General features: G+C 39.9%; 1 protein-coding gene across 1 annotated transcript; it reads left to right on the forward strand.

The window, feature by feature from the left end:
* The first annotated feature begins 9,536 nt into the window (after positions 1–9,536).
* LOC124285454 (centrosomal protein of 83 kDa-like) lies at positions 9,537–10,914 on the forward strand. The gene is made up of 2 exons (XM_046721679.1): positions 9,537–9,667; positions 9,979–10,914. Exon 2 carries the CDS (start codon positions 10,000–10,002, stop codon positions 10,912–10,914), a length of 915 nt encoding a protein of 304 aa, XP_046577635.1. The 5' UTR covers positions 9,537–9,667; positions 9,979–9,999.
* Positions 10,915–14,619: the final 3,705 nt, after the last annotated feature.

Consider the following 14,619-nt stretch of genomic DNA (forward strand, 5'->3'; position numbering starts at 1 on the left):
AGCTACCATGCAGTCTCACTGTCACTATAAAAACAAACAGATGGGAGGGGTCGCCTCAAAAGCAAAACCTGGGGTCGGGCTTGGGGATAGAGATATCAGCTGAGATAAGAAAATCCTTCAGGGCAAATAGTCAACACACATGAAAAAGCACAAAATATCTTTGAGATGACCCCTTGTGCCTGTAAGCAGCACGTGCATTTCATGCCAGGTGAGTCGACGGTCCGTCGTCATACCTGGCTGAGCGACCTAATTGCCATCTGTAGTCTGATCTATTTTTTTCAGCAGCTATTCGTGTTTTTTATGTTTTGCCCGACTTTACGAGTAAACATGCTTTTCTGGATATCGTATTACTCATCCCAATGAACGCCCAGTTAGGCCGAAGTGGGTTATTTCGACATATGCTATTTACAACTGTGTAAATTTTAGGGATACAGAGTAACAGCCTAAAAACAGTGTTTTTTTCTATTTCCGACAGTACTTTAGTGGTTAGGGAAACTATGTTGTTATAGCCACATCTAACGGGTTTATTCAATATAAGCGACTATGTTAACTTGTATTGTATTGTTGATTGAATGATACTCTGAATAACAGCGGAAACAATCAAAGAACAAAAATATATTTTTGGTCACAAATGTTCAGACGGATATCAATTATAGCAAATCATCACATTTCCATTAAAATAAGTGTGTGTACACATAACGTAGTACAAAAAGATAAGCTGGAACATAAGAAAACGATTCGGTTATCTAGAATACATGCCTTCTCTTTGCAATCCTCTTTCAACTTCTGTGAAACATGAGAGTATCCGTTGTCCTCCAAAGCGACAATGAAACTGTCAAAGGCTCCCTTCCCTCGCTGAAGCAGAGTTTCTAAGAAACAATGATTCCTGTCGTTCTTTGTTTTACAACTGAGGACGCTGTCCACATCCTCCACACACAGGGTACCCGTCGCTATGAGGGAGTCCCCCAGGTCCTTTGCATCTATTTCGGCCTTGATAAACACCCAGTTGCTTCTGATGCAGTTATCGTGATAAGGGTGCATCTTCCCCTTGGTCCCCACATATCGTGCCATCTGAAAAACGCCGTAAGGTCAGCCACTGAGCCCGTGTAATCTTGGAAATCTGAAATGTCAACGCCTCAGAATACCCAGTCTCGATTATCCGAAAAACATTTCCTCTGGGTGCAAAAGGCAAAATACATGTGAGAATCAAATGAATCGACCACCCGACCCGATGACACTAGATCGAGGTGAATTAGGTCCTGCTACACTCTCTCGGACACACGCACATGTTTTGTTGAGTTCTTTGTTTCCCAACGCTGCTATTACCAGTATTTCAACAAATGACTACGGCCTGTACCCAATGGAGTCTGGACCAGAATGAAAGAACGTGAACAATTAGTGAGCCTGAACAGTTAAGTCGCAACCTACGACAGGAACCTGTCCTTGTTAAATGAGGTTAAACGATATATATATATGTTTACAAATATGCATGATATTGATTTGACGACTCAAGAAGTTCACTACAAAGTAGAGCGTCAGCGAGGTCGGTCATTCAGTTCTCTGGACAGATCCTACCAATATTTGGTTCGTGCTTTATACTGTTGTCCTGCAGGCACACGGCATCAGTGGTTTAAGTCGAGGATTGTTCCACTCGGCGTGTAATGTGTCTGGGAGGGAGCTATCAACAGTCTTTCTCTCCGACCCATATTCTATTCCACCACTTATGAACTTCTCTGCCAGCCAATACCCAACCAATTCTTAGCAGCAGTTCTGACATTAGGAGACTCTGCGATTCCTTATTAAACAGTGCCAGGGCATTTTTGTGAACATAGTTCATTCATATGGTGTACACAGCTATTTTGCCCTTTACATCGAATGACATCTGTTTTCTGGGGATAGTCAAAACTGGGTATTCTTTTGCACATGCGTTTCATATTTCATGGCGTAATTAAGGGATTATGCACTTGCATGCACTTTGCTACATGAGTAAATCATATCATACACACATGATGTTTGTCTTCACGTTACCTCACATATCGCTTCAGGATTAATAGAAGAAATAGGTTGGACTTTACATCTACTGTGCTGGTATCTTTAATTTTAATTTATGACAATAATTACCCTTTTCACAAAATACCTTGAAACGCATACAAAAATACATAAGTAACCAAGTATTGTTAGTGACTTTAATAAGCGGATACATAAGAAGGGTGATGTAATCATATAGGAAGGTTATGTTGCTGTAAACTGCCCAGTACAGGTAGTTTGTGAGACTGGAAAGATCTTTGATAGTAATGCTTAAAGCCAAACTTTCTAATACTCACTTGAGCGGGGGAAAAGTATCTCTATAACTACTTCTTGCTGGGAAGATCAGCTGCTTACTAGTACATGTATATGATCAAAACAGTTGTTGGGGTCTCTTGAAACCTAAAAAAAGATATTACAGAAGGGGTTTTGGGACTTTTTATGACGCGTTAGAGTTTCAGTTCGTGAGTATGAATCCTTCCAGGTCACTGATGACGCACGTAAGGGTCGCTTCCATACAAACTCCTTTAGTGTGGCACAATGGAAATAGTTTAGTAGCTATCTGTCAACTGTCTGTCGAGTAAGGTGATTAATGACATTGATATAGTCCTCTGTAGGAGAGCACAGGACACTAATGTCACGCATGCCTGGATATGTACAGTGGAATCTGTCTATTACGGACTGGCCTGGGACCCACTCATTTTTCCGGGAGTATAAGCAGTCCGGATTAGTCAACTTGTGTCCGATACCGTAGACACTAACATAGTTGTATACGTAAATAATGTGGAAAGCAAATGTAAAAGCATATATAGACATATGAATACTGTCAGCTGTGTTATCAGAGAAATGGTATCCATATGATGTTTTAAACAATAGCAAATGTCAAAGCATAAAAGACTGAAAATATATAAACCTTCTACTCTATTGTCTTTAATATTTTGAAACAATACATACTAGTCTATATAATGATAATTTCAAATTCCATCAATATTGTAGACTTCTATCTTTCACTATTTGCAGTTTTTCGAAGTATGATTATAAATTTACAGGTAATATGTCATGTGTGTCATTGTATGAGTATGTTTGATCATTACACGAGTATCAATTGCAGGTAGATAAATACGTCTTCGCCTGTGAACAATATGGACGCTATACATTCTGTGTACCTAATTACAATGATCAAAATATTAACGAGGGACAACACCAGGGAGTGTCATCATACTGGTACATGTGTACTAATGACGTCACCATGATCTATAACCTAGTTCATAACAGGTTACATAGATAATACACTCTTCCAAAAAAGAAACGCATAGGTGATTTTTGGAAATATTGGACTCATGTAGCTGCGGCAAAAACAATACAAGTATTATTTCTTTCTAAAACGTGTACTTGTAAATAGCTTCAGCGCCAAAACGCGGCAATTTAAACTATTTCCCTTGTTTAGGAAGCTTTGGAAGAAATATTCGCGCAAACGTCAAAAAGAAAACACGCAGAGGCAAATGCACGTGCAAGTAAGCGGAAAAGCATGCGTTATCGGTCACTATTAAAATACAAACGATGTGGTTTATTTTGTCATTCGTTTTTGCCTGGAAAAGAGGAAATCATCATGCCACGACTGAGTGCCGCCAGTCGAAACATCGCCATTGGCCGCCTTGAAGCTGGGGAGTCGCAGTCTGCAGTTGCCCGACATTTCAGCTTTCATCAGAGCACCGTATCTCGTCTTTTGGGTTTCCTGCAGTCCAATTCCGCCAGTGATCGCCCGAGAAGCGCCCTTCCAAGAGTTACCACCCAAGCCCATTACAGCTACACCCGGTCCATGCAGTCCCCATGGTCCCTAGTATGGTGATCTACCTTCAGCTGTTGGCAATATATTGCCTGTTTTTACCTTGTATTGTCATCTAAAGTTAAAGTGATTTAGATTTAATTACTACATGTAGTTTTAAATTCCAATCTGTGATAATCTAGTTATTGTACTGTCCTTCGTTTTTACCATTTACCATTAATTACTATGTATAAAATTAATTGTTCTCGTCACGACATGGATGAAATATTGCTGATGTGAAGATAAATTTTAACTAACTCACTCACTACAGCTACATCCGGGTTGCCAACTTGCATCATCGTCGTGCCACAGCCGTGGCGATTGCGTGAAGTGTGGATTCGACCAAGAAGGTCAATTGTCGCTGGAGGCGAGACTGGTTCAGTGATGAATCACGATTCCTTCTTCACCGGCGAGATGGAAGACAGCGTGTTTACCGTAGGGGGGAAATTAACGTTTTCCCCCTAATTACATTCAACAGGTCGACAGATTCGGCGAAGAGAGTGTCACGGTGTGGGGTGCGATATCCAGCACACACAGATCTGATTTAGTGGTGGTTCAGGGGAATTTGACAGCAAATCGGTGCATTAACGATTTCCTTGCATGTCACATGCTTCCGATTATGGACCGACAGAGGGAGTTGTTCCAGCATGACAACGCTACTTCACATACAACACGCGGCACCTTGCTGATTCTAACGTCAATGTCTTGCCATGGCCTTCCCGATCACCAGATCTAAACCCGTTAGAACACCTATGGGATGAACTCGATAACACTTTAAGTGTACGTCCACGACAAAACACGCCTCAGACACTTCCACAACTGACTATCGCATTGCAGGAAGAGTGGGGAAGAAATCCGCAAGAGCGACAGACTTATCCAGTCTGTGTCGAGACGGTGCCGAGCAGTAATTGCTGCCAATGGTGGCCATACAGAGTACTGACTTTGACGCCATCTTGTCGAATCAAATAAACAGAATAAAGGCTGTTGTTGTGTTAACGAACTCTTTGTCTATGACGTGTGAATTGTCACCTTTTTACCATTGAAATTACATGAAATAATTGCTCTTAAACTAACGCAATAAATTCTTCTAAAAATTTCGTATGCGTTTCTTTTTTGCAGAGTGTACTACTAAGAACTGTAGAGTTCGCCTGTGGGAAAACAAGACATAAGAATTTAATATACCTTTATTCTCTCTCTGTATATCAATACACCTGTTTCTGTATATCTCTGCGGGGGACAATACAGACTCAGAACTGACAGCTGATTAAGACTCCAACCGCCGCTAACACCCGCCATCCGGCGAGAGAATGGGTTTACTTGCTTAACTCAGCTGAAGGTGACTTCCTTGTGTGGTTGACAGGAGGTCGCGGCACTCCTGTTTACTATTTCATTCCGAGGACAAGGTACATATAACAATAAAACTGTCCACACGTGTATAAATTACGATGTCTCTCAACAACTGTATTTTTTCAGTACCGACAAATGTATGGACAACAATATAAGTTGAAGCATTGTGATTCGGGGTATACCTGGTTTTATGCGTCCCGAGGTGGATAATACCTGACGAGGGACGCATAAAACCCCGTATACCCCGAATCATCATGCTACAACGAGTTTATCTTACCGAATGTTTTTTTCAGTACTGACAAATGTATGGAAACAACTTTTTTTAATCGGTACAAGAATCAGTATTGAAATGTCGCACTCACAAAATGAATGAAGTTGTTATCGAAACATGTGTCAGTATAATGTACTTCCCAACTTCTAAAATGCCACTCAAAGAAACTTTTTCTTGTTCCGCACCTTTAGGAGAACATTGTATTGTATACCTCAGGTAACATCATCTGGATCATTTGTCTGGTACAATTTTGGAGAATATTGTATTGTACAGGTTAGAAAACATTATCAGCTGCATGTTAGAGAACAAGTCTGGTGCAAGATAGGAAACATTATCAGCTGCATGTTAGGGAACAAGTCTGGTGCAAGATAGGAACCATTATCAGCTGCATGTTAGAGAACAAGTCTGGTGCAAGATAGGAAACATTATCAGCTGCATGTTAGAGAACAAGTCTGGTGCAAGATAGGAAACATTATCAGCTGCATGTTAGAGAACAAGTCTGGTGCAAGATAGGAAACATTATCAGCTGCATGTTAGAGAACAAGTCTGGTGCAAGATAGGAAACATTATCAGCTGCATGTTAGAGAACAAGTCTGGTGCAAGATAGGAAACATTATCAGCTGCATGTCTGGTGCAAGATAGGAACAATCAGCTGCATGTTAGAGAACAAGTCTGGTGCAAGATAGGAAACATTATCAGCTGCATGTTAGAGAACAAGTCTGGTGCAAGATAGGAAACATTATCAGCTGCATGTTAGAGAACAAGTCTGGTGCAAGATAGGAAACATTATCAGCTGCATGTTAGAGAACAAGTCTGGTGCAAGATAGGAAACATTATCAGCTGCATGTTAGAGAACAAGTCTGGTGCAAGATAGGAAACATTATCAGCTGCATGTTAGAGAACATCTGGTGCAAGATCATTATCAGCTGCATGTTAGAGAACAAGTCTGGTGCAAGATAGGAAACATTATCAGCTGCATGTTAGAGAACAAGTCTGGTGCAAGATAGGAAACATTATCAGCTGCATGTTAGAGAACAAGTCTGGTGCAAGATAGGAAACATTATCAGCTGCATGTTAGAGAACAAGTCTGGTGCAAGATAGGAAACATTATCAGCTGCATGTTAGAGAACAAGTCTGGTGCAAGATAGGAAACATTATCAGCTGCATGTTAGAGAACAAGTCTGGTGCAAGATAGGAAACATTATCAGCTGCATGTTAGAGGAACAAGTCTGGTGCAAGATCATTATCAGCTGCATGTTAGAACAAGTCTGGTGCAAGATAGGAAACATTATCAGCTGCATGTTAGAGAACAAGTCTGGTGCAAGATAGGAAACATTATCAGCTGCATGTTAGAGAACAAGTCTGGTGCAAGATAGGAAACATTATCAGCTGCATGTTAGAGAACAAGTCTGGTGCAAGATAGGAAACATTATCAGCTGCATGTTAGAGAACAAGTCTGGTGCAAGATAGGAAACATTATCCGGTGCACCTAATAATATTTAAGCATTAAATGACTGTTTTCTTTTATATTTTAACCAGTGTTAGCATTTTAGATATATATTACGGCGGTATGTTCATGATGGAGTCTAAAGAAAACAGCTTGTGTTGACAGCTGGGAATATCTGTAGTAATTGGTTCAGAGGATGTGAAGTTTCTAGTTATCATTGTTTGGTGGCATTGTCAGGTCACCCACATTGCCAAATGGACAGCAGTTGCAATGAAACTTTGTTCACACTCAGACAGGCTTCATGTATAAAGACAGAACTATCCAGCACATACCCAGTACTTGTCTTCTTTCGCAAGGATACAAATGTCTCTGTTCGGTAGTAGTCGTAGTCGTAGTAGTAGAAGTTGAGTATCTTTGTTAAAGACATCTATTGCCAACAGTTGAATTCTTTACAGTCTAACTGACGTGCTTGTCCAGGTGTTCTTGAGCCAGGTGGCTAGTTAATTGTTCTCGGGCCTGGGTGCAACTGTGTGTCTATAGGTTCTGTTATAGTATGGGCGTGGCGTGGCGTGGCGTTAGTGTGTGACAGTGCGCGTGGTTGTGTCCATTTGTTGTTATCCACTTAAACAACACGCGCAGTGTAACAGATAGATAGGTAGATATTCTTTATTTCATCCAATTGAATGAAGATTACAATGAGCAGTGATAATATATTTTACGTCAAATGATTAAGTTGGATTAGTGATATAGTCACAAATGTTCAAATACATACAAGTGTTTTAGAAAATATCGCCATTTCCTTATAAAATGGCTAACATTAACTATCACTTTTGCCCATACATGTCTTTCTAGTTCCATGATACACTCTATTGGACATCCTCAAAGTAAAATTGCAAGAATAACATCATCATCTTGATCCCAGATCTTAACAAGAGTTTCTACATCTAGAATATCACATATGGAGTTTAAAAAGTTCATTTCTGTCATTCATATAATTCGTACATGACATAAACACGTGCTTTACAATATCATTGGCGACAGTTTTACAATAACATTCTCTTGAAACAATTTCTGCTGATCCATAGAATACAAGTCTTGCAATATCAGTTAACTGGTCGTTCTTCTCTGCAGCTAGCATCCAGAGATAGTGTTCATTACTGGATCTTATATTGATATATCTTGACAGACTAAATCTTGAATTAAGATGAACATAAAATAGATTGTCTCGATGAGATTTAAGGCGAACTAGAAACATTGCAGTAAAAACGTTATACTTTGCATTACATAACCTTCCTAATAGGTAGGGGGCTGTTGTATCTATGTAATACTGTAGTGGCATGACACCGATACAATCCAATGCAACAATACTTGGAGTGCGCTTGTGTAGTCCCTGAACATTTTTACAAAATTGTCGTTGTACAACTTCAAGCATTTCATACACTTTAAGAGGAAGTTTACCCCATACGTGACATCGATAGAGATTCGTTTAAATCAGGGAAATTTACACGGTTTAAAGAATATAGAGAGTATTACAATTTTAGGGCAATCTACATAATAGATAATATACAAGTGCTTGATCACGTTTACAAGCCAAATCAAATAATAACTCTAGCGATAAGAGGCTTTAATTGTTGTAAACGTCGTAGAGGAGCGGAGGAGGAGAACACCAGTGAGCATGTTCAGTTTTAAGTCACCTGTTACTCTGTCATACACCCCCCGTATCTACATAGCCAATGCTGCCCATGCAAGTCTAGAACAAGTGGCAAGTCTAGATTATTTCATGTTTATAATTTAGGAATTTAGGGAGTGTTTGTTTAGGTAAAATGTGTTCATTTCAGAGTCTAGATGTTATTTAGTTACCTGCTTGTAGGGGCCATTATCATGCACTAAGTTATGCACTGATACATTGTTAGAACAATGATAGAAAATGTTGATGTAAGCAAATTTCTATTCTTCCTTCTGGAGTTTAGGTGTATTCGCTTCTTTGCAGCTGCTGGCACGGGCGGCGTATCTTATATATACTTGCAAAGTACCTCTCTGAATCATATCGATCTATCGACACATCTATACATTCGCACATTCTACCCCTACATATAATTAAATGTCGGTTATCATAAAAATTTAGATTGAGATAAACACATTGCAGCATGGGGTGGCCACGTTGGGGGGCTGAGCCAATGCTACGACTGCATTCTGATTGGTCAATTCTGTCTGTTGCTATAGTGATTAATGCCACAGAAAATGCTGATGTCAAAGAAATGAACATGTTTATATAAGTATATTGTGTTGTTCATCATAATATCCATGAATGATAATTATCAGACAAAGTTCCATCCTTCACCAAGTGAGTGGAAACACTTTTTCACAATTCCTAGCCTCGGTGAGCTAGACCACCCGATCCATTTGCTCGCCTCTAATTTTACAGTACGACGTCACAGAACTGGAATATTGCTTAGATCGGCGTTACAGAACACAATCAAACAAAAAAATATCTGATTGCATTCTAGTATGCAGTGGGAAAACCCTGCCTATTACCGTGGCAGTAAGATAACTGAGGCGCTGAGCTTGAGGGCAGGGGTATTAGGCTACCAAACAGTGTACACATGATATACGAACCTTCGAGTCAGTAATCAATACCTCTACCTTAGTTAAGATTGAATAAGTTTACTGCGTAACGTGTGTTGTTCCTGATCAAGGTTTAGTTCATGGACATTTCTGAGGAAAAGTTTCTTTTCGTCGTCATATATTACAGGTAAGCGCACACAGGTTTTGAGTTTTAAATTGTTTTACGTGACATTCTCGCTTTGACGTTTGGTCCGTGTTGTTGAGAAACGGCTATCGGTAGCCTGAGGAGTGAGTCTTATTTTCACAAAACGTTGGCCACGAGACAAGTTACTGCAGTATGTGGCTGCACACTGGTTTTGAGTTTTAAATTGTTTTACGGGACATTCTCACTTTGACGTTTCGTCCGTGTTGTTGAGATAGATAGATAGATAGATAGATAGATCGATAGATTTTTCATTGATAAGTAGTTTTACTTTTATCTATTTTGTATATCCTCAGACGGATGTTACAACATTAAGGATGGCTCGGCTGGTCACTGAGAAGGGCAAGATGAGAGAAGACGAAGAAATGAGTATCCGAGCATACACCTCGGAAATAGAAGACATTCTTGAAGCAAAGGATATTACTGGCTTACTCTTTTCCAAAGGAATACTAGACTTTCCTGATCGTCAAGAAATTGAAGCATCTCCTTCAAGAATAGAAAGAGCCAAGCGTTTCCTCAACACTATTATATTTCGAGGACCAAATGCCTTTTCTGAGTTTGTGTGTGCGTTGAAAGAAAAAGGCTACAAAGACTTGGCCGACAAACTTACCCATAAAAGAGCTACAGATGAAATTGCTATGCTGATCAGAGATGGAAGGAAGGTGGACGAACTCAACCAAGATCTCGATGACCTGAAAACACGGATGAAAAGCATGGAGATCACATTCCACAGAACAGGTGCAACTAAACGTGAGGTTGATTCACTGAAAGATGGTATAGAGAATATGGCACTAACTCTAGAAAAGATAGAAAACCTGACAAAGACGAGCGAAGAAACTGTCGCTACCATCAACTCAATGCACCGTCAGCTTAGGCAGAAGGACCAGGAACTAGCAGCTGCTCAGGTAGAGATACAGAAACTGAAGGCGGATGTTTGGAAGCTGGAAAAGGAAAATTCATCATTGAGGGGAGAACTGAAGAAACAAAAGGGGATGGTCGAAAACTTGAATGAGGAGATGGACATAGTGAAAGAGAAGAACACAGCCTTAGAGAAGAAGGTTGATGAAAGTCAAGCAAATATCACAGAGATTCTGCGAGAACAGAAGAAAGAAATGAGTGAAATGAAAAAAACTATCCAGGACATAACAGCTCATAATAAACCACTGGCTGTTAAGCCTGTCAAACTTAATCCCAGAGGTATCATTCACAGGAATAGGTTTCAGAAGAAATAATAGTGGCTGTGTGTGTGTGTGTGTGTTGGGGGCAACCGGAAAAAGATGTCTATGACCTTGGGTGTGGCGCTGACAAACTTAGATACATGATCTGGGTTGGGTTATCGTAAATTTGAACCCACGATGAAAGATTTCTAGCACTCTAACGGGGCCTAACAGTGATTGTGGGTTCCTTAGACGACTGGGCGGCCCGTCCTGAACTTGACAGAGGAACTGACTGGCCCTTTGATGACAACTGACAATATTGGAACCGAACAATACGCTGATATTTCCAATATCTTTCATAAGCCATGTTATAACCGTGTAAGTATTACTAAAATCAGGCACCAGCCATTTCAAGCAAATGGTTATTTGAGACAGTGATTACTGTGATAAGAACACTTGTTTGTTTTACATTTGTTATGGTGTGGCTTGGATACCCTGGAATGTATATCCTCGGGGGAGGTGACAAACCGTAAATTAATTTTAGACGGACGGTTCTCTTCCTTTGACTGAATTCAATTTTTCCTTTCAATTCAATATTTAAAATTTACAACGGCGGTGCTGATGATTCTGGAGTGAGCAACAATGTCAATGACATTAGTAATACTTTGGCAGCTTAAGAGCCCACTGGAGTGTTTCGGGACGCCGATACACATGTGTTTCTGTTGTGTACATTGCATTTTGTACCTGTGGGAACAAGATAACAGCCTGATTGTCCCACACGTTTCATAGAGTATGAATTTGAAGAATTGTTGTATGGCAGTTTGTGTGATACCTTATACTGGTTGGACATCAAATACTGCACATGACCAACGCATTGGGTGGTTTTGATAACATGTTGTCAAGGACAGCATGTTATTGACAGGAACTGTTGTAATATAAACCTTTGTCATTATCTAAAGTGTGTTAATTTACTTTGAGTGTCTTTTTCATTTTGCATTTGTTTTGCATGAATCTGAAACGTGTTGTAATATGCCCAATTAGGGCATTGAGCATAGTAAATTGTATTTAGTTCTCAGTGAGTTATCTTAAGACCCCAGGTAGAGATCCGGGTTAGAATTGGTCTTCAGTAACCCATGCTTGTCATAAAAGGTGGTTAAAATTGTTCGAGTGGTCAGGCTCGCTGACTTGGTTGACACATGTCATCAGTTCCCAATTGCGTAGATCGAGGCTCATGCTGTTGATCACTGGATTGTCTGGTCCAGACTCGATTATTTACAGACCGCCGCCGTATAGCTGGAATATTGCTGAGTGCGGCGTAAAACTAAACTCACTCTCTTAAGACCAGTTTAAAGTTATCACTGTTGGCAACAACAGTATCTGTGTTTATGCTTATACATAGACCTGACGTTGGTTAACCCATAGCCAAGAATGAATTATCATTATCAAGCAACTATACACACCAACAGGGTCATTCATAATACACTATAGATAACCCTGTTGTCAACCTGTGTTATGTTAGCATAATAAAACCGATCAATTTTAAAGATAAAATGTGTTGTCTTTCTATTTAAAGTACGTTTAGTATCCCAATACACTATTCCAAATTGGACCTGTATTTTTTATGTCACTGTGTATATTCAATGTTGTGAAGCAAAATGTAAACACTAAAAAGTAAAAAAACGACACCAAAAAGTAAAGTCCTTCATTTGACCTTAATCTTGTCTAATATATTTAACATGCATTTATCAAGATCAGCACTGCTGTTGAAATCGTATTGTGCAAAACGGTGCCTTGAACATAGAACATCAATCGACTTTAACGTTTAAGTTATCACATTATATATCAAAATGATCGCATCCTATGTGAGTACAAATACATATGATCGACGTGTTCTATTCAGTGGCAATCTATCAACTAGAACCACCAGTTGGGTATAAGTTTATATAAGTTTCGATATAATTTTCATATTTCATGATCATACGAAATATCTTCTGAAACCAGAGTACGATTCCGACATTAGCATACATTGGTTCATCACTGTCATTAAATGATGATACCAGCCCCGTCCGCCCCACACCTGTCCGCCCCACACCTGGTAGCCGTCACAAACACGCTCAAAGCTTATTCAAGTGAACACACATGGAGATATATGATGATGTCAACATAAACAACGGAATCATTCACCACTGTAACCATATAGGTAGTGTACTGGTTGTCACGTGGTCACACAAGCTCCTCCCCATGTACAAGTACGACCACTGCAGGTTAAAGGTAAAACATGCGTCATATTCAAGAAATGTTCACAGATCAATGTCTTGCTACTCTAGTAGCTGTTTTCACGAGTGAGGGTCGCCACGAGGGGCTATAAACTGGTGTATCTTTTTCCAGTCATATCCAGTGGTTCTAGAAATGTGATATAATGTGTAATATAATCTGCGGATTATTCAACCATGTCTTCTACGACGAGTGAAAAAATCGGCGACATCTCTATCGTGACAGAACTACACAACATGGCCTCTATCACGTATGATTTCTTTGGATTTATAAAGCAAATTGTTTATGTAGGGGTTTTCCTTGCATTTGCAAACCTAGATATATCATGGCTACATGTACGTGTTCTGCTCATTTGCTTTTCAACCTTTGGCCGCCTAATTGACCTAGTGGCTAGACAGTCTACATCGAACGGCGATCTGCGGCGCGACACACTGTCATTGTCATATTATCAGTGGGATATGTGATTACCCCTCTCTTACACGCACGCACAAATACGCGGGTATTGGAATCAAGAGTATCAATCAGCGCTTGCACTGGCAAATAAAGAATATATGGACTCTTATGGGAGACTGAGCGTAGGGACAACCTATCACTGTAGTATGTGAAGTGGTGAGGTAGTCTAGTGGTCAAACGTTCGCTCGTCACGCCGAAGACCGGGCTCGATTCCCCACATGGGTAGAATGTGTGAAGCCCATTTCTGGTGTCCCCCGCCGTGATATTGCTGGAATATTGCTAAAAGCGGCGTAAAATCATACTCACTCACTGTAGTATGCGCGTTGGATTCCTGAAAACATGCATATTTAGGTAAAAACTGTAATTTCAATTACCTTATCAACATAGAACAAACCTTTTCTTGATGGTTTCAATTTTAGGCTCCACCTAACATAGGCGTATCCTATATCTACCTCGGAAGTTTAATACATGTATTACAAAAAGTGTGTTGTACCTAAGAACACAGTGTAATATCCATACACAAATTCCTAAAATTCTGGAGGTGAGAAATTCATCATATTGTACTGCTGTCGTAGGTGAGGTGAGATAAAAAAGGGTTTAACGTCGCTTTTTTAGATTACAGCAACAGGCATGCATGTATATATGTGGCTACTTGAACTTGTAGTCCTTGTTTTACCACCTGTGTTCAGAGCGCCAGGCAAAGTAACAATAAGTACCATCTCTTTACGTCTGTCTTTGCAGGATCAAGCCGGACCCTATTGGTGACGAATTTCATGCATTATTGTCATGCCAATATTTTAAAGCTATATGGCGGCTTTAAAGAAATAGGAAGAATATATACTGAGTCAAAAAAGAAACTTCACAAAATGTAATTTGAAAAATAATGAATAATTTTTCGCTGATGATACATCTATGTATCCCTATCTTTCGACTCTAGAAAAACGTGAGCAAAACCCACTCAAACCCATCCATTCGTCGTGCAAATGACGTTAGTGCCAAATCAGGTTTTGCACGTGCAGTCGATCACGTGATCTTCGCATCGAAGTTTTCTTC

Source organism: Haliotis rubra, unplaced genomic scaffold (assembly GCF_003918875.1).
Source record: "Haliotis rubra isolate DU_JTF1 unplaced genomic scaffold, ASM391887v1 Scf36, whole genome shotgun sequence".
NCBI classification, from domain to species: Eukaryota; Metazoa; Mollusca; class Gastropoda; order Lepetellida; family Haliotidae; genus Haliotis; species Haliotis rubra.

Bases quoted from the DNA above. Each gene is read 5' to 3' on its own strand.
- LOC124285454 (XM_046721679.1), top strand. From the start codon at position 10,000: ATGGCTCGGCTGGTCACTGAGAAGGGCAAGATGAGAGAAGACGAAGAA.